The 25,232-nt window shown below is 46.4% G+C and overlaps 2 protein-coding genes across 5 annotated transcripts in view; one reads left to right on the top strand and one right to left on the bottom strand.

Moving 5' to 3' along the window:
* Positions 1-926: 926 nt before the first annotated feature.
* Positions 927-7,050, top strand: dync2i2 (dynein 2 intermediate chain 2; the record flags this gene model as incomplete). Its single annotated transcript, XM_080842013.1, has 9 exons — positions 927-1,004; positions 1,171-1,419; positions 1,528-1,637; positions 1,775-1,932; positions 2,248-2,357; positions 2,522-2,689; positions 4,005-4,237; positions 5,542-5,702; positions 6,812-7,050. The coding sequence occupies 9 exons, from the start codon at positions 927-929 to the stop codon at positions 7,048-7,050; spliced, it is 1,506 nt and encodes a 501-aa protein (XP_080698139.1).
* Positions 7,051-7,712: 662 nt separating this feature from the next.
* sptan1 (spectrin alpha, non-erythrocytic 1) overlaps positions 7,713-25,232 on the bottom strand; it is a 43,473-nt gene continuing 25,953 nt past the window's right edge. For 2 of the 4 annotated variants that reach the window (XM_080842340.1, XM_080842343.1), the window contains 30 exons: positions 25,147-25,194; positions 23,853-23,944; positions 23,421-23,565; positions 22,838-23,019; positions 22,499-22,598; positions 22,071-22,268; positions 21,040-21,186; positions 20,812-20,915; positions 20,521-20,683; positions 20,065-20,079; positions 18,617-18,748; positions 18,289-18,426; positions 18,029-18,133; positions 17,583-17,791; positions 17,320-17,440; positions 16,929-17,050; positions 16,426-16,558; positions 16,189-16,287; positions 15,797-15,956; positions 14,788-14,864; positions 14,202-14,411; positions 13,509-13,805; positions 12,900-13,012; positions 11,772-11,789; positions 9,920-9,974; positions 9,229-9,425; positions 8,995-9,048; positions 8,719-8,865; positions 8,271-8,418; positions 7,713-8,168 (listed from right to left, as the gene is read on the bottom strand). In XM_080842340.1, coding sequence (XP_080698466.1) covers positions 8,043-8,168; positions 8,271-8,418; positions 8,719-8,865; positions 8,995-9,048; positions 9,229-9,425; positions 9,920-9,974; positions 11,772-11,789; positions 12,900-13,012; positions 13,509-13,805; positions 14,202-14,411; positions 14,788-14,864; positions 15,797-15,956; positions 16,189-16,287; positions 16,426-16,558; positions 16,929-17,050; positions 17,320-17,440; positions 17,583-17,791; positions 18,029-18,133; positions 18,289-18,426; positions 18,617-18,748; positions 20,065-20,079; positions 20,521-20,683; positions 20,812-20,915; positions 21,040-21,186; positions 22,071-22,268; positions 22,499-22,598; positions 22,838-23,019; positions 23,421-23,565; positions 23,853-23,944; positions 25,147-25,194 — 3,855 coding nt within the window. In that variant the 3' untranslated portion in view covers positions 7,713-8,042. The remainder of the gene's footprint in view (positions 8,169-8,270; positions 8,419-8,718; positions 8,866-8,994; positions 9,049-9,228; positions 9,426-9,919; positions 9,975-11,771; positions 11,790-12,899; positions 13,013-13,508; positions 13,806-14,201; positions 14,412-14,787; positions 14,865-15,796; positions 15,957-16,188; positions 16,288-16,425; positions 16,559-16,928; positions 17,051-17,319; positions 17,441-17,582; positions 17,792-18,028; positions 18,134-18,288; positions 18,427-18,616; positions 18,749-20,064; positions 20,080-20,520; positions 20,684-20,811; positions 20,916-21,039; positions 21,187-22,070; positions 22,269-22,498; positions 22,599-22,837; positions 23,020-23,420; positions 23,566-23,852; positions 23,945-25,146; positions 25,195-25,232) is intronic. The other 2 variants (XM_080842341.1, XM_080842342.1) reach the window with 2 other exon arrangements.

The following is a 25,232-nucleotide window of genomic DNA, read 5'->3' as shown; positions in this document are numbered from 1 at the left end:
TCCACTTTTTCCTTGAGAAGCATTGTTGCGGAAGTGACTGGTCAGTAGCACGATTATTATTTAAAACATTTCTGTGTGGATATTTTCAAATTGCGTCTTATTGTAATGGGCAAGTTAATGTAGCTGATGCAAGTCTGTACATTATACATTTGTAGTGGACTAAAAGACTCAGTAGTATGGACTAATGTGTCACGGTGGAGACTGGAAGATGTGGAGTAATATTCCAACCCTTTTCCGCGCAACTGGAAACCAGGGTGCACTGCGCAGCCAGACTGCCTATCTTACGCACACCCCCACAACCATACTGGAATAGTTCCAAATGTAGCGTTGCAAAACAAACAGTTTAACGGTCGTTTACAGTGCACAGATTACTAATGTATTCGAAGTTAGCGACACATTTGGCGATCTGACAGGTACAGCAGTGCTTAACTATATAAAATGCTCTAAGCGTTGCTCTTGACCTGCCAGAGGTGATCATGTTGATCTTTTTTGATCAATCTTACAGGTTGATGCAAGGGTGACAAGCAAATCACCCATTGGTGCATCGGTTACCTAGGAAATAGTAACGCGGAAGTTTTGACCTGATCCTAGGGAAGCCAAACACGCTACAACACACATACTTTGTGTTCCCGTGGAAGAGCTATAATACGTTATTGTGTTATGATTTATAGTCAAGTTTACACTGGTAAAGATGGGGTGTCATTGCAAGCAAGCTAAATGATGAGCCAGGATTCATATATGGTTTATTCCTAGATAAACATCTCAGCTAACGTTAGCATAATGTTGCTCTGTCAAACGGCGTATTAGCATACAGCAATAAGTTACTGTCCTAACTGAATAATTTACACCAAGCGTGTGGTTATCATTGAGTTAGTTAGCTTCCTGGCTGTCTAAGAACCTAAAAGGTTAATGTGAAATTAGGCACAATGTTCACGGACGAAACTTTGGATACTGTTGGCACAGAATCATCATGGAGAAAATCACTTCAGTCGGTGCAGGAGTCGGTAATATATTGTCCATATGGTGTTAGCATAATTAGCCAGTAAAGCTAGCTAGCTACCCTAAGTTAACTATTTAGGCAACGCGCTCTAAACAGTCTTAAACAATTATCATGCTCGTGGGTTCCATGAAGTGTATATATCTTGAGAGTTTTCAATCAATCTCTTTCAGAGAAGCTGTCAAACATTGCCACTGCACACGGCAGAAGCTGAAGTCCAGGCACAACACGTTTTGGACAGTGGCACACAAACCGATGCACAGGGCAGCTTTTCTGAATACCACGAGACGAGCGCCGACCACCCTGGTTTAAAGGAATTCTTGGATGGAGTCGAGGATATGATCATCAAGGAGTTGGTTAAGAATTCCAGGACCCATGCTTTCGATGGATTTGAAGTAAATTGGGTTGATCACAATGAAACGGTGAGGGCAGTGTTCTGGACATTCCCAGACGGTGTCAGACAGATTAGACATGATTGACATACACTGTATGCTTACCATGTATATTTCGTATTACTGTTATGTTATCAGGTGTCATGTATTCATCGACTTCAACATCCGGATGCCCAGTCAAGAGGGCTCCAAGTTACCAGTTTGTCGTGGAGTTGCACAGGCTCTGTCATTGCTTGTGCTTTTGGCCGGTAACATGTCTTGGACAGCTCACACACTCTCACTCATCGTTGTATTTAGCGCGTTTGGTTACCTGAGCTCTTACCTCTATGTGTGTGATTTCAAGAATTGATGTGTATTATTATCTCTATTTGTGTATTATTTCAAGAATTGATGATGGAGACTGGAACACAGAAAGATGCTGTGTGTGCACTTGGAACTTGGACCGAAGGGGCTTGGATCCCAAGCGGCCGGACTTGATCATAGATGCGGCCAGTGCTGTCATGTGCTTGTCCTTCCATCCCCAGCGCCCTTCTCTGATAGCAGGTAAAGTACCCTTTTAATGGTTTCAATGGGGGACAGAAGCATGTTCAAGTTCAAGTTTATTTATATAGCACATTTCATATGTTAAACATAGACACAATGTGCATTGAGTGCAGACATTCAATTATCTAAAATAAACAAATAAACAAACACACATATGTATACACATGAAATACATGAAAGTGTTAAAAACAAAGACCTATAGTCATGAATTAAAAGCTGAATAAAATTAAAAAGTGTTAATTTGCTTTTTAAAAGAGAGCACTATGTCACCCTAGTCCTCGCCTACTGTCTTCATGCCACTTCCTGTCTGTGTAGGTGGGCTGTACAGTGGGGAGGTCGTGGTGTGGGACACCAACCGCACACAAGACCCCATCCTGGCTCAGACTGGCATGTCTGTCGATACTCACAGGGAGCCAGTGTATCAGGTAGCGCCCTACTGCCATGTCAACAATCCATTCACAGCTGCATTCTATTCAATCAGTTCTTATTGATTCGCCATCTTTTGGTGTCCTGACAGTTGTCCTACTCATAATTCTAGTATCTTCCTCGACCGCTTATCTTTTGGTGCTTTTGGGTAACTCGTGTGTAGGTGCACTGGGTTCCAGGTTCCCGCAGGGGGGAGCTGGACCTGTTGAGTGCAGGTTCGGGAGGCAGAGTTCTGCAGTGGCGTGTGGATGGAGTGGAGAGCAGGCTGGTCCTGGCCTCTGGATATGCCCTGGTTCGACAGCAGGTGCCCATGATGAACACACTGAGCAAGGTGAGGGTGCTCAGGAGTCAGCCAGAACCATGCAACTGGGCCAGTGTCTGTATTTAGCTAACACATAGCTGGCAGATTAAGGTTTATTGCATTTACTGTGACGTCTTAATAGGATGATGTTGAAATTATAGCCATGGTTTTGTCCGTCTGCACAGCTAGTTTGACTCTTAGGCCCAATCCCATTTCTCATCTCTACCGCTACCCTTACCCCTACCCCTTCGCCTTCGCTTTTTCAAACGGAGCGGTAGCGGAAGGGGTTGAAACGCTAGCCCTTCGAATTGGGATAGCACTTCAACAATTACGTACGTCATCAGTACGAAGCGTTGGCTGTTACGTTACCGGAGAGCGACAGCTGTCACTCACCAGACATAAACAAACATGGCGCCTGCAGCTGTTATTTACACAATGCAACATTTCATCAAACAAGTTTTAAAATCATGAATTACAAAGAAAATACTTTCATTTGTGTGATGCTTTCCCTGCTGTTTCCGACATTTTTAAATGGACTCGCGCGATGTTTGTTCTTTAATGATCACGGGTTCGCAATGCATTGAGGGAAATCAGTCTACCCCTCCGTTTGAAGTGTGCCCTCGGAAAATCTCCGTTTGGAGCGGTAGAAAGCGCTTCCCCTTCCCCTACCCCTCTGTCTTAACGTGAATTGGGACAGCCCTACCGCTCCACATGAACGCGCAAAACGGAGGGGAAGGGGAAAGACGAAGGGGTAGCGGGAGAAATGGGATTCAGCCTTAGTCATTGATGTTACCAGGGACGTGCACAGGAATTTTGAAGTGGCAGTTGCTCTGCCCTGGAGAAAAGGGGCAACACAATACTTTTTTCACCGCCACTGCCACGCCCCCTCCATGTAATCGCAAAATTTCAAAGTATCATTTTAAAATGTCACTTACAGCGAATGCCACGCCCCCTCCATGCAATCGCAAATTTTCTAAATATAATTTTTAACTGTCCCTTTCCGCGAATGCCATGCCCCCGCCATGTAATTGCAAATATTATTATTATAAAATATTCCCTTTGGAGGGGCAACTTATTTCCTTCAGAGGGGCAACTTCAGTCGAAGAGGGCAAACGGGCAGTTGCCCAAGCAACCTTGGATGTTACTGCATTAATTTTACATGAAACAAGTTTAAAGTCTTTCAAACTGTAATTTAGTTTGAGAAAACTGATAGTCAGTAAGTTCGTAAGTAAGTCAGTAAGACTTTATTTGTATAGAACATTTCGTACAAGAGTTGCAGTTCATAGTGTGCAATGTCTGCAGTGTGTCTCACCTGGTCATTAACTGAAGCTATGGTCCTCTGTAGGCAAGAGGTGGCAGTAGTATAGGGGTCACAGCCCTCGCCGTTTCCCCCTGGGATCTGGACTCCTTCCTGGTGGGCTCCGAGGGGGGTCTAGTCCTCAAATGCGCCTTCTCCAGTCAGACGGTGTCTGCAGCACCCCCTGATGGTGAGAGTGTGACCCTGCGGTCTCCTGCCCAGTTCTGCTTCTCGCTCAGCAGCGGCCCTGTCCACTCCCTGCACCACTCCCCATTTCACAGGTGACCGCCTCGACATTTTCATCAGTTGTAATCCCATTGAATGCCATTACATGTATACTTATTGCCTAATTTTAAGTTTAAGTACAGTTTACACAAGGTACACTTTCCTCCATTCTACACGAGTGGCTCGTAGGGACATTAAAACAAACTCTTCTAACGTGACCCCACAGCATTTATTCTGCTGTTACTTTGGGGTTATGTCAATGAGAGATTCGAGCTCGTTTTGTACATCCTTAGTTATTCTGAGCCAGTATTTTGAGCTGGTCGTTCAGTATGACGCTACTACGGCTTATTAGCCCTCATTGAAAGGATGAGTTGTGAAGTAGATTCATCTCATGAGTGAACCGTCGGTGAACTTTTGAAGACCCAACTCTTCAGAAAGCTCCTCCCTTCCTAACTGGCACCTTGACTAGTGCTTAACTTGCACTTACAGCAGTTTACATTCCTGCACTTCTTTTTCTTTTCTGTGTCGTTTTTCTATTTCTTATGTAAAGTAGTATTTATTGTTACACCAGGTTTTTTATTGCTCTTAGCTTGACTGTTCTCTCCCTTGTACGTCGCTTTGGACAAAAGCGTCTGCTAAATGACTAAATGTAAATGTATTAGCCGTCCTTGAAATGTATGATTTGTGAAGTAGATTCATCTCGTGAGTGAACCATCGGTGAGCTTGTCTCTCTGTGTCTGGGCTTCTACACTGTACATAGCTGAATGGATTGTTTGTATTGTATCATATTGTATGTATATATTGTTTGTAATTTTGTAATTATTGTAAATATGAGAGAGCTGCAAGATCCCAGAATTTCCCCACGGGATTACTAAAGTATTTATCTATCTATCTCTCTATCTCTCTATCTCTCTATCTATCTCTCTATCTATCCATGTATCTATCTATCTATCTATCTATCTCTCTCTCTCTCTCTCTATCTATCTATCTATCTCTCTATCTATCTATCTATCTATCTATCTATGTATCTATCTATCTCTCTATCTATCTATCTATGTATCTATCTCTCTATCTATCTCTCTATCTATCTATCTATGTATCTATCTATCTCTCTATCTCTCTATGTATCTATCTATCTCTCTATCTCTATCTATCTCTCTCTCTATCTATCTATCTCTCTATCTCTCTCTCTCTCTATCTATCTCTCTATGTATCTATCTATCTCTCTATCTCTATCTATCTCTCTCTCTATCTATCTATCTCTCTATCTCTCTCTCTATCTCTCTCTCTCGCTCTCTCTCTCTCTATCTATCTATCTCTCTCTCTCTATCTATCTCTCTATCTCTCTATCTCTCTTCAGGAACTTGTTTGTGAGCGGGGGCACAGATGGCCTGGCCCACCTCCACAGCCTGCTCCAGCCCGAGCCCCTGCTGTCTCTGCGCGTGTGTGACTCATCGTACGTGTTCGCAGTGCGCTGGTCTCCAACACGCCCACTGGTTTTCGCAGCAGCCACAGGAGAAGGTGGGAGGCATTGTGTGGTGGAGCAGCGGGATTCAGCGCTAGTGTGCAGCACTGTTGCTGCCGCAGTGAATGCATGTGATCAAATATATATTATGTCAGTCTCAGTAGAGTCTAAAATTCTATACAAATATTCAACCGCAGGAATAGTTACGTCTGAGTTTCAAATAAATGCATTTACTCTTCAAAACATGGAGAAACCCCCATGGTCTCCATCGGTTTGCTCTGTTAGATTTTCAGCAAACTATATTTGTCATAAATATTTGCTGAAAATCTACCAGAGCAAACAGATAGAGACCGTGGGTTTCTCCACGAGTAAATGCATTTATTTGAAACTCAGACGTAACTATTCCTGCAGTTGAATATTTGTATAGAATTTTCTAACCATAAAAGCCATACAGGAGAGACATTCTCCACACTGTATTTGTGTCAGCTGTCTCCGCTAGTTTTAATACCTTCAGCTCAGTCTGCGCTGCAAGCTAGAGCTGCAATCCGATTGGCATCAATCAAAATTCCATCTAATAAGCCCTAATGAGCACCAATTTCCTGGTAATTTTGATTGATGCTCAGCTGATTGCGCCAAACCAAACCAAATGCAATTGTCTCCAGGCCAGTCATCATAGTAAACGTCTGTGAGAGGCAGGGCCTTTCCTCAAAAGAAGAGGACCATAATATTGCAGATACAGATAATTGGATACAAAGGGTGGATCAAGAGTAGTTATTGTAATTCGCTCTCAATAACACAGTAATCATATTTCCTTATTTTATTCTCAAATACAACTGTGTATCTACACAGGCTGTATATACTGTACTTATAACGTCATACTTTTATTGTTTAATATGTATCCCTGCACTTTTTGCACTCTCCACTTCTTTGCACTATTTGTTGTGTTTACAGTTCACAGCTCCTGTATACAGCCATTCCTCCTTGTATATACTTTCTTAGACCGTTGTGTTGTATTGCGTGGTATTGTGTTGTGATGCATATTTTGTGTAAGTACACTGAGAGCCGCTATATCCGGTAGCAAATTCCTTGTTTGTGCAAACTTACTTGGCCAATAAACGTGATTCTATTCTATTCTATTCTAACAACGGTTCTCTTGCTTCTTAAGGTTTGGTGCAGATTTTTGACTTGGGCAGGCGATCCCTCAGGGCTGCTACCACCATTGACCAGGAGACCGGTGGTAAACCCGTGTACTGTCTGGAGTTCAACCCACGGCAGACCCACCTTCTGGCAGCAGGAAACGCCGACGGCACCATCAACATCTGGCAGCTCAGTGCCGACTTAACAGAACAAGGGCCCCGAGAGACCGCACAGCTGGAGCAGCTGGCCAATGAGGTGGCAGACTGACCACACAGCTGGAGCAGCTGGACAATGAGGTGGCAGACTGACCACACAGCTGGAACAGCTGGCCAATGAGGTGGCAGACTGACCACACAGCTGGAACAGCTGGCCAATGAGGTGGCAGACTGACCTGAGGTGGCCAAAGGACTGACCCCGTTATGTGCACCCCTGAAGAACACCAAGGGGCACGGCCATGGGAGGCCGAAGGACTGATCCCATTACATGCACCCCTCAAGAACACTAAAGGGGCGCGGCAGTAGGAGGGCGAGGTGTCCCATTTGATCTCATCCCGTCATCCTTCCAGCACATTTAACACTCAAACACCTCTTTGCCCACCCCTACGCTACTCCTGGGGTGCAAGGGAAGGTCGAGGGGTTTGGCCTCGTTTACCCAAACTCTATTAACTCATTATTGGAAATGCTGGCTTGGTCTTTTTGCCCTATGGTGAGGTAGCAATTCCCTCCCTTGATTTAGTGGCTAGTTGAATGGAATGTGTTAAAATGACTGATACAAATTTGGCTTATTACCTTTTAATTTTCTGTATGTTTGTGACAACTATTTATTTTACATCTTTGTTATTTTTTATTAAAAAGAAGGAACACAAAAAAAATAACTGGAATCTGTTTTTCCACAAGGAAATAAAGCCACTCAGTACAACCTTACCAGTTCTAACCAGTAGCGTTTATTAATGCACACTGCAGTCTTACAGGTGATGTTACAGAATATCATCTCTCTATAGTTTGTTAAAATCAAGCAAAGCACTTTAACAGCTAAAAACAACCACAAGGAAAATGCAGACAGATCCACTACACTATAATTGTCGTCGGTGAAGCACAAAGAGTGTGAGAGATAAATAGTTTAAGATTAGCTAGATAGATACGGAGTCCTATGGAGAACTCTAGTGTTGGAATCATGCAGTTCAGCTGTGTATCGATTGGTGTGCGTGGTGCGATAAACGCGTGCCGATTGGTCACTGGCAGGCAGAGGGGGCGGGGAGATCAATTGACGAAAAGCGAGCGTGTGAATTCCACGAAGTCGAAGGAGGTGGGCAGCTCTCGGCCCTTGCTGTCGAGGTACGGCTTCATGTGGGAAATGCAGTAGTCGGCCTGTTCCTTCGTCAGGTTCTGGAAGGTTGGGAAAAGACGGAAAGGCTTAGTTTCATAACCGAAACAACGAGATGGTCGACTGATACTGACTGATGTAGGTGAAAGGGCTCTGGTGGGTACCTGGTAGAGTTCTTCCTTGGTGACGAAAGGTTTGTTATCGACGCTGAGGGCACGGAAGGCGCTCTCGATCTCTTCGCTGGACTTGACGTTCTCCGTCTCGCGACTGATCATGAAGGCCATGTACTCCTGCAAGGACACGTTGCCATCCCTGCACACACACACACACACACACACACACATTACACTTTTAAAGAAGTTGCTATGTCTAACACACAGACATACAGTCATGTTACACTTGAAAGAAGTTGCTATGTCTAACACACATAACACACTCATGTTACACTTCAAAATAATGAGTTGCTATGTCTAACACACATAACACACTCATGTTACACTTTAAAATAATTTGCTATGTCTAACACACATTCACGTCATTCAAACATTTGATTTGATTTGATTTGATTTTGCATCACGCTTCAGTCAGTTATGAGGGGTGACGAGTGCCAACCTGTTGGGATCCACCGTGTCCAATATGGATTCAAACTCGGGATCTGGTTCTCCTTCTTCCACCATGGGCAGGTCGTAACCCAGGGAACGTAAGCACGACTTGAACTCCTGGTGGTTGAGACGACCGGACTTCTCTTTGTCGAAGTGCCTGGGGGAGGGCAAAAACCAAAAGGCTCAAAAGAGTAACACAGCTAAGAGTGCACAGCCACAGTCTAAGGGACAAAACTAGACCATGTACTTCAACATTAATAAACCCGTTTTCCAGGGTGCGACTCACTTGAACATCATGCTGAACTCCTTCAAAGCCTCTTCTGTCACACCTGTTGTGTTTCTGGAGATGGAGAGAAAAGCAGGTAAAAGTCAGCCAAAAAGGATCGCACCTCCACACTGAATCACTCTTTGGTTACTGTTGGAGGCATATGTGCGTGGTGTGGCGTTGTGTTGTATTGTGTTGCGTGTTGTGTGGCGGTGTGTGTGTGTGTTGCATGGCCTGTTGCCCACGGGTCCCAACCTGGCCTGAATCTGCTGCTCCAGGTTGTGCTGCATCCTCATGCCTAGCTGGTCCAGCTGGTCCCACTGCTGGGCCAGGCCCACGGTGCTGTGTTCCGTGTACTTGTTGTCCAGGATCAGCGCCTCCTCCATGGCCGCCCCCAGGTCCTCGATCTTCTTCAGCTGGCTGCGCATGGCACGGATCTCCTGGTGCTTACGCTGCAGGGAGAGAGGGGAGCACAGGGTTAAACTCAGCACACAGAGTCAACACTGAACGAAGTAAGTATCCAATCGCAGCATGCACCAACTGTAGCGCTCATTTTAGAACTTAAAATCTCTTAATGTCATGTTAAGCCAGTCTTGACAAATATGAAATACAACGTCCACATCACCGCATAATGTACTGTGTATGATTGATGAGCCAGTCAGGCACCATTGCAAATGTAATATAAACATAAGTTTGCTTAGGGCAAGTTCATGAACTGAACTCTTGATCGTATGCATAGGGATTCATTGCCCAAGGATAATAAGCTTAGCCATTGGAGAGGTAAACTCAGGTCAACAAATGTGGATTGAAGGCTTGTGGACACGGATTCTACATATCCGTGCATTCGTGCTTAGCTGCCTCATAAGTGCATGTTGCTGTCAGTTACCAACTGGTCCAACTGGCCATTCTAGAATGTAGCTGTGTGAATGATGGCTTGTTGCCTCACCTTGGTGGCCTCCAGCTGTGACTCCAGAGTTCCGGATTCTTCCACCATGCAGGACCTGTTCATACAGAGCACAATGAGAGAACGCCAGGGCTAAACACACACACACACACACACACACACCACAGCCGTGAGACAGCATGCCGCATCCATTACACACTAACTCATTTCACTCAAACACACAGACACACTACTATTACTTATGGCATCTTGCAGATCAACCTTGACAGAGTATTGAAGCCTTCTAAAGTGTGATAAAGCATCTTGTGAACAGCAAGACCGAGGCTTTTCTTCTTTAAGGGGAAAAACTAAACTTGCACTTGCATATACTAAAGTTCACTGGATACGTAATCATTTCTTTTCTGGCGTTTTTTTGTCATTCAACATTTGAAATGTTAAAGAATGTAAGCAAGCTCTTCAGTTGTTGACAGAACTTACCCAAGTTTCTGATTGGAAGCTGATAGAACTACATATCCCAGAATGCACCTAAAAACTGCCACTCAGCCCATGCCAAAGAAGCCATTTCATACTCATGGTATCCCTTACCATGCGAGGTTAGGACCTCTACTCACAGGGCTAGAAACTGCTGTTTTCTCACTAAGTATCCTTTCATATCGGTGTAATTACATGGATAGTGTAGGGAAATGGAATTGAATGGATTTGAGCTTTCAAATGGTGAACGTGAGAACCCACTCTTTCCAAACAATGTGGAAGAAACAGGACAAAAACAAAACAAACAATATGGCGTCCCAAATTCAGGTCTGCTAAAAGAAAGTCTTGTATGTATGAACAGGTCCCACATTTTTTTTTTTTTGCAGTTTCCATCCCTGAAACTGGTGCATGAAAATTGCTATGAAAAAAGAAATTGTGAACTGAACACTGGTTTATGAAGTGCTCATGGTAGCCAGGCTTTTTTTTTTTTTTATGATTAAGCAGCTTGAAATCAAGAGCGTCATCTCAGGTTTTGTGGAGCTACATTGCAGTGAAGGTTAGTAAAAAGGAAATTGCACACGCCAGAGCCCAAATGGTGTGTTTAGACTCGCGTGCATGAAGAGCTACCAAACAGGGTGGGGTGGGGTGGGGTGGGGGTAAGGAGTGTGAATCCAGGAAAAAAGGTAAAGTAAAACCTTCCTGAAAGATCATCATCGACCTCGTACTGATAGACACGGATAACCCGTCGATAGGCTATGCTATTCAGAGAAGGGAGGGAGGAGGAGGAGGAGGAGGAGGAGGAGGAGGAGGGATGAAGAACTGTATTAAAGAACAGAACAGAAGGAGAAATAGAAAAACAAAAAGTACTTTGAATAAATAAAACTAAGATAAAAACAGACACAGAGGACATAGATGAGATGTACATTCACGTTTGAGCCTGGACCCTGTGGTAGCAGTTCAGCCTAGTTAGTGTATCTGCTACTCCATGTTTGAGCCTGGACCCTGTGGTAGCAGTTCAGCCTAGTTAGTGTATCTGCTACTCCATGTTTGAGCCTGGACCCTGGAGTAGCAGTTCAGCCTAGTTACTGTTTCTGCTACTCGTCTCTGCGGTTTCTCGTCTCTGCCAACGCAAATAATGGGCTAACCTGCCTTGGGCAAAGTTCCACTCTCACCAAGTACCTTTCTTTACGTAACAACTGAGTTCAACTGACATGATCTGTCACAGCACACCCAAAGCACACTCTCACTCACACCTTGCATATACACACACTCTCACCTTGCATATACACACACACACACACACACACACACACACTCACTCAAACTTTGCATATACACACACACTCTTTTACAGAGATCAGACATGACAAAGCACAACACAGACCACACAGCACATAAGAAGAGATAAAAATGTGATATTAACCCATCCAGGAGGTATGTCCTGATTAGAAAAATGATCCCAAGCATCAAGTAGGCAGTGAGACAGCAGGATGGAGGCGATGGGGGGAAAGGGGAGAGAGAGAGAGGGAGAGAAAGAAAAAAAAAACATTGGTTAAAACACCGAGCAGAGACATCTCTGCCACTGCTCTACCTCACGGAGAGGCACATCACACACACACACACACACACACACACACACACAAAGTCTGTCTGCATGAAGCTTAACTTGCGCGTCTAAAGTGTAGTGGCACGAACACTAAAGCCCCCAAAATAGGAACAAACATGTAGGCGACATACAGTTAGGTCCATAAAATTGACACAATTTTCATCATTTTGGCTCTGTAAACCACCACAATGGATTGAAATGTAACAAACAAGATGTGCTTAAAGTGCAGACTTTCAGCTTTGATTTGAGGGTATTTACATCCAAATCAGAAGAATGGTGTAGGAATTACAACACATTTTATATGTGGCCTCCCCCTTTTTTTGTTTCATTTTAAATCCATTGTGGTGGTGTACAGAGCCAAAATGATGAAAATTGTGTCAATGTCCAAATATTTATGGACCTAATTGTAGCTTAAACATGCGCTGACTTTTAACATGAACTTAAACATGAGTGACTGAACAAAGAGAAGAGCCACTGTGCAGAAGTTCAACATGTCTACCAGGGTTCAGATCATCAACATAGCCCCATAGTGTACTGTATGACTGCATGCATCACAACGCCCCATTGTGTACTGTATGACTGCATGCATCACAACGCCCCCTAGTGTATGACTGCATGCATCACAACGCCCCATTGTGTACTGTATGACTACATGCATCACAGCGACCCCTAGTGTATGACTGCATGCATCACAAGTGTGTACTACTACATGCACTAGGTTTCTATCCCAGATATCAATGGCAGTCATCTAGGAGACCCCAGGAGAATAACGCCCCCAGATACAGCCCATAAAAACACACATTCCATAAATTCTATGCAAGACATTTGTGAAAAATGGTCTAGTGTACTGGCTACACACACACACACACACAGTATGGTATGGAACACACACACACAAAAATCCTAACATAAATCCAGGGCAGTGTCAGGACCCCCCTCCCCCACCTTGTCTCCTGTAGCCACTGGTGGAAGGCGTTGGCGTGCTGGGCAAACTCCTGCCGCAGCTTGTCATTCTCCTCCTGGCGCCTCTGTTCCTTCTGGAGCTCCAGCTCTCGCTCCTGCGGGGGGGGGGGGGGGGGGGGGGTGGTAGAGAGCGGGAGGGGGGAGGAGTAGAGAGGGAGGGAGAAAAAGGGAAGTGAGTGTGAGAAATGTGGTGAGAAAGCACTAACAGGTGACCAGGACACCCGATCCCCAGTACTTCTACAGCACCTACAGTAGGCTTGACAAGTGCCAGACCAGAGGCCTTAAGATGCATCAGAATGGCTGAATTTTGGTACTGTGAACATCACATATCTTGTGGATTTGTTGTTTCCATGTCTTTAGGCATCGCAGAGAGTGTTACGGATCACAATTAGGCCAGTTTCCTTAACGTCAACAGCTTCTCCAGCTAGTGTCTGTTAGCAGCTAGTGTCTGTTAGCAGCTAGTGCCTGTTACCAGCTAGTGCCTGTTACCAGCTAGTGCCTGTTACCAGCTAGTGCCTGTTACCATCTAATGTCTGTTAGCAGCTAGTGCCTGTTACCAGCTAGTGTCTGTTAGCAGCTAGTGTCTGTTACCTTGATGATCTTCTGCAGGTTCCTCCAGGTCTCATCCAGGGCCTCCATGGTGAACCAGGTGTAGGGGTTGGACACCACGTGGTAGCTCTTGATCTGCCGGTCCAGCTCGGCCAGCTGGTTGAAGTCGGCCTCGGCGGAGCTGAGCGAGGCGCGGAAGGCGTCGTGGGCGTCGCGCAGCGCTCGGATCTCCTCCAGCGAGTTGCAGCGCACCGGGTCCGTCAGGTCTTCTTCTGCGTTCTCAAACCAGCTGTTGAAGGCCGACGCCTTCTTGGCGAAGGTCAGGAACAGGTCCTCCACCTGGATGAGAGCAAGATAGTGGAATGTTGAAGGAAGATGGGTGAGATTTTTGGAAGAGCATGGGAATACTTAATACTACCATATAGTTCCACCATTAAATGGAATATTAGGAGATATTGTTAGTACTTTTAGACAATGAATCAAGCTTAACATACCATCCTGACTCTAAGGCCAAATTTATACTTAAGTCGCCGACACTTTTGAAATGCTCGCCGACCGAAATTACGTCATGGTCGACACTTTTAACCGTCGCTTCGACATAAATATGTCTTAAGCTTGGTTTATACTTAAGTCAAGAAAAAAAAAAAAAACGACAAAAAAAAGGAAGCTTTACCAGTTTCTGTCCAAATGTCTACAAAGACTGCACATCTATATTGCGTCTGCTGTTCCACTGACCTTTCTGAAGTGATCCTGAGCCTCCAGGAGCTTCTTCTTGCGGGCGTCCGAGTTGGACAGCAGCTGGTTCCAGCGCTTCATGAGCGTGGCGTGGCGAGCCTCGATGGCGCGGGACTGCACGTGTTTGGCAGCCAGCAGCGTGTCCTTGAGGGCGGTGATGTTGGTGATGCCCTCCTGCTGGAAGGCCTGCAGACCAGCATCAAAGGTCTCCTGCAGGAGAGGCCCAGCAGGGGAGAGGAGGAACGGAAGAAGAGAGAGAGAGAGAGAGAGAGAGAAAGGGAGAGGGAGAGGGGGAGGGGGAGAGAGAGAGAGAGAGAGAGAGAGAGAGAGAGAGAGAGAGAGAGAGAGAGAGGGGGGGGAGAGAGAGAGGGAGAGAGAGAGAGAAAGGTGTTAGGAGTGTTGATGGGTCCATGCAGACATGTAAGTGAAACCCGGCCTTTTGCGTGTGTCTCAATTTTGGGATAAATTATAAAAAGGCATACATCATATTGTTGTATACAATACTGATTTATAGTCATAAAATTGTTGTGGCTATAAGTGTGTGTGAGAGTGTGTGAGTGTGTGAGTGTGTGAGTGTGTATTGTACCTGCTTGGTGAGCAGGGTCTGCACGGAGGACAGGTCACGGCCATAGTCATCAGTCTTCAGGCTGTTTTCCTTCTCACCTGTACACATGCAGACACAGTGACAGTAAGAACAACTGGAGACACACAGAGTGATCTTTACTCCAATTACACATCATACTGGAGCCTCTGCATAGGACATCCCATCATATAACCCCCCTCCCACTCACCCATCCAGGGATCCACCACATTATATAACCCCATTCACCGATCCAGGAGTCCACCACGTCATATAACCCCATTCACCGATCCAGAAGTCTACCCTATCATATAACCCCATTCACCGAGCCAGGAGTCTACCCTATCATATAACCCCATTCACCGATCCAGAAGTCTACCCTATCATATAACCCCATTCAACGATCCAGGAGTCTACCCTATCATATAACCCCATTCACCGATCCAGAAGTCTACCCTATCATATAACCCCATTCAACGATCCAGGAGTCTACCCTATCATATAACCCCATTCACCGATCCAGGAGTCTACCCTATCATATAACCCCATTCAACGATCCAGGAGTCTACCCTATCATATAACCCCATTCAACGATCCAGGAGTCTACCCTATCATATAACCCCATTCAACGATCCAGGAGTCTACCCTATCATATAACCCCATTCACCGATCCAGAAGTCTACCCTATCATATAACCCCATTCAACGATCCAGGAGTCTACCCTATCATATAACCCCATTCACCGATCCAGAAGTCTACCCTATCATATAACCCCATTCAACGATCCAGGAGTCTACCCTATCATATAACCCCATTCACCGATCCAGGAGTCTACCCTATCATATAACCCCATTCAACGATCCAGGAGTCTACCCTATCATATAACCCCATTCAACGATCCAGGAGTCTACCCTATCATATAACCCCATTCAACGATCCAGGAGTCTACCCTATCATATAACCCCATTCACCGATCCAGAAGTCTACCCTATCATATAACCCCATTCCCACTCACCGATCCAGGACTCAACCACGTCGGCCTTCCAGTTGAACTGCAGGAAGGCGGAGTTCTCGTCCAGCTTGGCTTTCCTCATGGCGGCGGCCCTCTCCAGCTCGATCACCTTCCCCTTCAGGGCGTTCATCTTAGCCGTGATGTTGTCCACGTGGTGGTTGTTCTACAGGACACGAGAGAGAGAGAGAGAGAGAGAGAGAGAGAGCGAGAGAGAGAGAGCGAGAGAGAAAGAGACTCTTGATTCCCTGGTCTCACAACAGTCGCACAATACACAAGCCATACGCGAGACGTACGCATGACACAGACTGTAGACAGCAGTTGCACAAGGACAGGTGTATTTGGTTTTATTTGACTGAATGACGTCACCTGGTCACACATGTTGTGATGTCATTTACCTTCTTGATGAGCTCGTCTCCATTGGCACATACGTCGTTCACTCGGTCCCTATGCACGGTAAAGTCAGTCTCAAACGCCTCGTGCTTCTTCAGCAAGCCCTGTGGAGATGGAGAACACACACATGAACACCCGCTTCCTTCCTTTCACTTTCACTTTCACTTTCAACTCTGTGAGCGAGGATGCACCACCAGTCCAGACTTCAGAGTGCACAGATATTATAAGGGAGGTCCGTTTACCTGCACAGCGGCCAGCGTATCACCATAGTCTTCACTTCCAACCAGATTCAGCTTCTCATTGATCCATGCTTCCTCTTCTTCCACATTCGCAACAAACTGCTGGTACTCCAGCGACTCTTCCAGTCTCTGCCCGCTACACACACACACACACACACACACACACACACACACACACACACACACACACACAGCAGAACAACATTAGCATCAGCATGGTCTAAAAGTCTAAACATGTGAAAATGAACTCCTTTGCAGAGTAGAGACAGATGTCTGTGAAGCTAGCATGTTTAGCGGTTGGTGTGTGGTCTTATGTGAGAATACACTCCTTTTAGTACTCTTCCAGAGTACAGACAGACAGTTGGTTTCTGTGAAGCTAGCATTTTTAGCGGTTGGTGTGTGATCTTATGTGAGAATACACTCCTTTTAGCACTCCTCCAGAGTACAGACAGACAGTTGGTTTCTGTGAAGCTAGCATGTTTAGCTGTTGGCGTGTGTGGTCTTACCGGGCAGCAGCCAAGTCCTTCAGCTCCTTCCAATGCTCCACAAACTGGGCCAGCCTCTGCTGGATCTCCTCCTGGCCAATGGTGTTGTCATCAGACAGCTTCTTGCCAGTGTCCAGCACAGACTGATCAACAAAAGACACACAGATGTTAAGCTCAGTCAGCCACAGCTGGATGTGGAACTTGCACACTTTCGTAACAGTGTTAGTTATCGGACGGCGTGTGTTATTGGCAAATGTCCGCGTTGTCATGTGAATCGATTATTTAACTGAAGTTAATCCATTATTAAACTTGTTAAACTGAATGGCCGATGTTTCACACTGACGATAACTGACATAGGTACGCTACAGCGGGTAAATAAAACAGCTGTAACGGAGCGAGCCCGATCTCTCACCTGAATGGCCGGCTCGTGGGCCCCCAGCTCCGCCTCCAGCCTCTTATGCTTCTTCCTCAGATTCTGCACTCCTGTCAAATCACGTCCATAATCCTCCGAGCTCACAAGCAATTTCTTTTCTCTGAAAGGGTCAAGTGGAAAAACATAGCCGTCAGTTCACTAGCTGAAGAAACCAATCTTCAGTAATAACACTATCAAAACTCCAGTGTGGTCTTCAATGTGGTCTGCACCACTACAGCCAGGACTTTAGGGGGCGCACTTACTTGATCCATGACTCCTCGTCGTCCAGGTCTCTGAAGAACTGGTGCAGACGGTGCGACTCGTTGAGCTTGGCCCGGCGCCCTCCGGCCATGCTCTTGATCTTGCCGAAGCGACCGTTGACGGCGTCGCGCTTGTCCTTCACCTGCGTGGTGTCGAAGGCCTGGCTGCCCATCAGGCTGTCTGCCTGGCCGTTCAGATCTTTCAGGCGGTCCTGAGGAGACAGGAAACACAGGGCACAGTCAGCAAACCTAACGCAGATATACGCACGGTGAATTTGCACAGCCAATGCAATTCCTGACTAGATGGGAAAGAAAACCACTTCCGCCTTCGTCAGTAAACTATACTGATGTACTACACTACTGTGCTATTTCAGTAATATTATTCAGTAATAATATTTCAGTAATAATAATCCACCAATCAGACAGTGGTTGAAGGACATCCTGGTTACCTCATGGGCAGAGATGTCAGCCTCCAGCAGCTGGTGCTTCTTCAGCAGGTTGTTGACTGAGGCCAGGTCTTTGCCATAGTCCTCAGAGGCCAGGAGAGCCTCAACCTGTGGAACAGAGAAGAAAACAAACAGCCCTATTAGAAACACTTCAACTCCTGAAACACCATCAGACAGCAGCTCCATCAGAAGTGTTTATCCTCAACAGTGTTTGAAACCAAATCTGCATTATTGGGTTCTTTCACGGTGCTCGTCGTGCGTACCTCAGACAGCCAGAAGTCGAAGTCCTTGATGCCGGTGTTGAAGTTCTGCTGCTTGTTGGCCTCCTTCAGCTTCTGACTCTTCTCAGCAGACTTGTTCACCAGGAACTGCCACTGCTCGTCCAGGGCGTTGAGACGGGACTGATGGGAACACACACACACACACACACACACACACACACACACACACACACACACACACACACACACACACACACACACACACACACACACACACACACACACACAAAAAATAGGTTAGATCACAGCCATTAACTTGCCTATTAATATTAAAAAAAAAGTTCTCCTACACACTCTTTCTTTGACTTACCTTGACGGCATCCTCGCTGCCAGCACAGGCTCCTCTGGTGATGAGAGCGTTGCCGGTGTCGATGACGCCGCGGATGCGGTCGGCGTTGGCGTGGAGCTCGGCCTCGAAGGCCTGGTGCTTCTGGTGCTTGCTCTGGTGGTGACGGAGGAGGGGAGAGAGGCGTGAGAATCACAGGAGGGGTTCACAAGAGAGTGGACTGATGCCGCTGTGTCTTCGCCCCTTTAGTTAGTTCAGATTGTGTACGTGAGCTAGCTTTGTGTGTGTGTGTGTGTGTGTGTGTGTGTGTGGCTAGTTCAGATTGTGTACGTGAGCTAGCTTTGTGTGTTTGTGTATGTGTAAGTGTGTGGCTAGTTCAGATTGTCTACATGAGCTAGCTTTTTCTGTGTGTGTGTGTGTCTAGTTCAGATTGTGTTGAGTAAGTAAGAGTTAAGTTCTGCTCAACTTTGGGTTCCAAAAGAATGTGGCTATTAAGAGTGCCTGAAGCACTGGGACAGGCACCCAATTAAGGTGTGGTGAACACAAGACAGTGACATTGAGACACACCACTCAAGAACGTGGACAGATGATGTGTCCTACTCCTACAGACAGGACAGACTACAGTGACAGACAACACACTGAAGATAAATGAAGTGAAGACTGATGTCTTCCAGGACATATGCACATATCTCTGGAGCACCTACGGAAGCTGAGAGGTTTTGTCTTTAGGTCGTTCCACATGTTGGACAGAAGACGGTAAACGGGAAGGAGAGAGCGAGAGGAGAGGATAACGGCACTCGGCTAAAAGCGTTCACGCAAAACGTCTACTTAAATACACAGACTTAACAACGCTGCAAAAGCTGTTTGGGCTCCCTGGTAGAGAGCTTGAAGTTCTACTACAGGTTGCTTAGGAACACAAAAAACATTAAAAGCAAAGCTGTGTTTTTGGCTAAAGTCTCCTCCTCTCCTTCCATTGTTTTTAACTGTTAGATACCAATAGATATTTATGAATTTAATAGAGCGTAACTACTTAACTTAAATAATTTAATAAAGCATAACTGCTTTAGAGGCTCAATGACCAAAAGTATTGTCGTCATTGGAACAAGCAGTGTGGAACGAGTTTATAAAACAAAACAACCAGCTTCGGACAAAAGAAAATCGGAAGCCACGCCCAGCAATTGAACATTCACATCGAAACGATGGATACAAAAAAAACAGAATGGTTGAACTCAAAACATATAGAACCAAAAAAAAAGATGATGGTATGTTTTGACAACAAAATTACAAGATGGAACAAACTGAATTAAGAAACCAAAAAAGAAGCCACAACACGCGCAGGTGCGATGGACACAGTAGACAAATGGCACTGGACTACGTGTCTAACGTGAGACACACAAGACACAGAGACACGCTACAGACACGTGAAGAGGGCCTAGGGGTTAGTCAGCTGGGGACACACTACTCCAACTTACCAGCAGCTTGGACAGCTAAAAACAGACAATAAAAACAGAGAGAGGTTCAGTCATTGGTCAATGGTCAGTGGGAAAGAGGTCGGCATGGGGGGGCTTGCAAAGAGGGACTGGGTATTCACAGTTCATTGCCTACAAGAAGGACTGGGTACATAGACTATAGTTTACAAAAGGGGGAAGGCATTAAGGCTTTATTATTGACAAGGAGGTTCCAGGCTGGAACCGGATTAACTTCACAGACTGCGGTTATAAACAAACTATTAACACAACATGTAAAACTGATTAAGATGGTTATTTTGTTCTCCTGTTAATCAAAATAACACTCATTCCAAATATACATAAGAAGATACAGATGTAAGATTCACCAAAATGGTAAACAAACAAACAAATAAATAAACAAACAAACAGTAAGCGCACAAGTGACTCCATAGGTGTCACAGGAGAGTAGTTGAGCGGTACCTGGATGTTGGTGGGGTCCTTGTAGGACTCGTCAGAAGCCGTCTGCAGTTTCTCGCTGATCCAGGCCTCGATCTCGTCCACGTCTCGGCTGAACTGCTGCAGAGTCTGCGACTCTCCCAGCTTGGAGCGCTTCTCAATCATCTGAGCCTTCAAGCGGCGCCATCTACAGGCCAAACACAAACATGACGGGTGACCAATCTGGCGCCAATACACACACACACACAGGGTACACTTAAAGCAGGCACCATTTTGAGGGCTTTGTTGAAGTGGTTGAAGGACGTCGGCTCTGACCTGTCCAACACCTCATTACGGCGGTCAAGGATCTCAGGCCTGGCGTAGTGGTCTGCTCCAATCAGCTGGTCAGCGAAAGACTGCAGGGCTGCAATCTTCTCCTCCTGTAGATCAGAAAGGCAAAATCACACTCATCAGCCCCAAGCCTACTTGACGTCTGCACACACACCACTGTATTTTGTGTTTAACGAGTGAGCCTGGTGAGATGGTGGCTGTAGGCGGGCTGACCTGGACGTTGATGGCCTTGTCGAAGTCCTCGTGCTTCTTGATGAGGGCCTCCACGCTGTCCAGAGAGTCTCCTTTGTCGTCGCTGGCCAGGAAGGCCTCGCGCGCTGCCATCCAGTTCTCCGCCTGCTCACAGTCCCTGTTGAACAACTACAGAGAGCGAGAGAAGGGGGGAGAGAGAGACAGAGAGACAGAGAGACATAGAGACAGAGAGAGAGACAGAGACAGAGACAGACAGAGATAGAGAAAGACCAATATATCGATTATCATCAATCCAATCATCAGGTTGGTGAAGTAACCTTAATTGCTTCCACGCTACATGGATGTTTGAGCTGTCCTATCACTGGACTGCCCCTGTTGAGACATGGCTGGTGATTCATGTAGCTCTTGGGACCGTCATGTTTGGGAATATAGGTTTGGGAATATCATAAGTTGATGCAGGTAATTCAACAACATTTGCCATCGCTACACAAGACAACTCAGAAGAACCAGAGCCTTTGGCTCTTGACTTGTTTGTTAATAAATGAGGTTCTCATTTAAAGGTGCGAGATTTGATTTTGTGAGTGTTCTAGAGTGTTGTGAGGGTTCTGGTGTGTTGGGAGTGTTCTGGTGTGTTGGGAGTGTTCTGGTGTGTTGGGAGTGTTCTGGTGTGTTGGGAGTGTTGATATGTGTTGGGAGTGTTGATGTGTGTTGGGAGTGTTGTGGTGTGTTGGGAGTGTTGTGGTGTGTTGGGAGTGTTGTGGTGTGTTGGGAGTGTTGTGGTGTGTTGGGAGTGTTGTGGTGTGTTGGGAGTGTTGTGGTGTGTTCTGGTGTGTTGTGGTGTGTTGTGAGTGTTGTGGTGTGTTGGGAGTGTTGTGGTGTGTTGGGAGGGTTCTGGTGTGTTGGGAGGGTTCTGGTGTGGTGTGAGTGTTCTGGTGTGTTGTGGTGTGTTGGGAGTGTTGTGGTGTGTTGGGAGGGTTCTGGTGTGTTGTGAGTGTTCTAGTGTGGTGTGAGGGTTCTGGTGTGGTGTGAGGGTTCTGGTGTGGTGGACTCACCTGCAGCTCCAGGCACTGGTCCAGCATCATCCTGCGCTGCACCCAGGCCTTCTCCAGGTCGGCCCGCTCGCGGTCCAGCGCCTCCAGCTTCTGCTGGATCTCAGGGCTGGCGTAGTGCCCGCGCGCCAGCAGCTGCTGCCCAAACTGCTCAAAGGCCTGGAAGGTGCCCGCACGGGCATCGATCTCAGTGCGGTGCTCCTGAAAGAAGAGGGCAGAGAGAGAGATACAGCATGAGAGGGGGTAAGAGTGAGCGAGAGAGAAAGAAAGAAAGAAAGAAAGAAAGAAAGAAAGAAAGAAAGAAAGAAAAAAAGAGAGAGAACGAGAGAGAGCAGCAATGAACTGGCGAGCAACAACCACTTTGTATAGAACAGAATAAGAGCTGTGAGTCAGTAGAGTGAGGTAGAGTGTGGCAGAGTGCGGTAGGTCACCTGGTGTCTCTCCAGCAGCGCCTCAGCTCCGGTCACGTCCTTGGCTAGCTCGTCTGAGGACACCAGCCCCCTGATGCCGTTGATCCAGGACATCAGGTCTCTGTGGACACACACATCAACACCATCAGCAAATGTCTCAACTTAATAGCAACCACTGATGATTCCTCACAATTCCCATTTCTTCTTTATTTCCTTATTCTTCGTTTTATTCAATTGTATTTCTGTGAAATTACTTATTCATGTTTATTTCCTTTTTTTGTCTCTGAGGGGGATCGTGTAACAAGTGGACCAAGAGTCGTCCTACTGAGATCTTCCAGTGTTGGTTGCCCCGGTGCTCACCTGAAGTCGCTGAGGAAGCGCTGCAGGTCGTGGGAGTTGCCCAGCTTGTCCTTGCGCTGGTCGGCGCGGCCCACCAGGCTGCTCCAGGCGGTGTTGAGCTCGGTGCACTTCTCCTTGATGTCGTCCACCGCCTCCGGGTGCGACTGGATCAGCCGCTCGGCCGTCTCGCCCAGAGAGTTCACCTGAGAGGTGGAGAAGAGAGATGAACACAAGGGCAACGACACGCAAGGGCAACGCCACGCAAGGGCAACGCCACGCAAGGGCAACGCCACACATGGGCAACGCCACACAAGGGCAGCGCCACACAAGGGCAACGCCACGCAAGGGCAACGCCACGCAAGGGCAACGCCACACAACCAGCTGTCAGTTGGCCAAGGAGCACCAGCAAAGGACTCAGACAGGCTTCTCCACCCTGATGTTTAACTGCATAATACAATATAGATTCATGCAGGAAACAGCCTTGTCACAATGATGGTAAATATATACTATAAAAACATATGCAATGATTAATTGTTGGACGCAAGAACTTAGTTTGTGTGTGTGTGTGTGTGTGTGTGTGTGTGTTGTGTGTGTCTCTGCATACCTTGTCTCCCAGGGCTGCCAGGTCTCGCTCGAAGCCCTCGTGTTTGCGCTGCAGGGCCTGCACGCTGGCCAGGTCGTGGCCGTAGTTATCAGTGTTCAGAGCCTGGTTCTTCTCCTCGATCCACTCCTTAGTCTCATCAGCATCCCTATGATGGAGAGAATATAAGCAGTGTTAGAATCTTTCTCTCTCTCTCTCTCTCTCTCCAGTGGTATAACATCAGTGGGCGGTAGACTCTAAATGTAAACATCAAATATGTGATGTGTATAACACGCATGTACTGTCAGTGCACAGGTAATCAGAGGCGCAAGAGAAGGAATTTTTGTACGTTATGTATATCTGCTCGTCTAGTTTGTGTGTGTGTGTGTGTAAGTGCAACTGTGTGTGTGTGTGTGTGTGTGTCTGTGTGTGTGTGTGTGTGTGTAACCCTCTCACCTGTGGAACCTCTGCACCTCGTGAGCGCTGCCCAGCATGTTGCTCCTCTCCTCGGCCAGCTGCTGCAGAGCCCTCCAGCGGTTATTCAGCTCCTACACACAACACACACACACACCGTTAGTCTTCAACTCCCTCCCTCCCTCACGCACACACACACACCGTTAGTCTTCAACTCCCTCACACACACACAGTTAGTCTTCCACGCACGCACGCACAGTTTGTCTTCAACGCACACACACACAGACAGGTGAACAGATGCCCTCAAAAGGACTATAACCATTTAAACCTGTTCTATAAATATAAAATGCCATAAGCTCTAGTCTCTAAATAAAATAAATAAATGCCAAATAATAATAATAAATATTTCAGCTACAAATGCACATTCAAGATTAAAACAGATTTAAGTCAGACTGCACAGTACAGGGTAGACTGACAAGGCTTGTGTGAACACAATTACTTTTTTCCTTCAAATAACTTTAAATAATGAAATAATTAAAGCAGTCATTTTATTTCAAGAATGAATTCAGAAAATATGATTCTATGAAAGCTTCCTGTTTTAGTAAAGATGGCTGCCATTCAGGAAGGACGTGATCATGGAGAGAACGGAGTAGGGAGGGGATGCACAGGCATGAGCAAAGACAAAATGGAGGAGGAGAATCAGGGGAAGTCGGTGGGAGCGGAGTGCTTCCTGCCTGAGCTCAGGCCTGTCACACACACACACACACAGGCCAGATGATCAGGGAAAGGCAACACACACACACACACACACACACACACACACACACGATCAGGTAAAGGGCAACATGTATGTTTGTGTGTGTGTGTAAGTGCAGCTGTGTGAGCTCAGACCAGGTGATCAGGGACAGGGTAACACGTATGTTTGATGTAATTAGCTGAAGTGTGCAACACTTAAACAAAAGGAGGTTCACTACGATGACGGCAATGACTTGACAAACACAGAACAAATGGAGGATCTAAAGACAAGTGGAAAACGGGAAAACGGAAAAGACAGAATAAACTAAAATAGAACAAAGGGGACGTTCAGGACAAGATGGAGGACGATGAAACACTGAAACAGTTGGACTGATTGGACCACTCGAACAAGAGACACGCTGTGGCCACGGGGGGGGGGGGGGGGGACAGACGAGCACATGGCTTAGATGGGGTTAGCGTCCTGAACACGTCAATCAAGACACGATGCAGACGGTGAGTTTGATCGGGGTCGGTGAGGATGACGGGGGGGGGGGGGGGGAACACGGGGAGGAGAGAGAGGGGCCTGCAAACCTGATCTTACCTTAATGGTATTAAAGTTAGCCGTCGTTTGGACAGCCATGCGAACGGACTACAAAACAACCACAATACAAGAGAGCGGAGAAGGGA

Source organism: Sprattus sprattus (assembly GCF_963457725.1).
Source record: "Sprattus sprattus genome assembly, chromosome: 7".
In the NCBI taxonomy this organism is placed as follows: Eukaryota; Metazoa; Chordata; class Actinopteri; order Clupeiformes; family Clupeidae; genus Sprattus; species Sprattus sprattus.
Note: the sequence above shows the minus strand (reverse complement) of the source record. Positions and strands in the feature narration are given on the sequence as shown.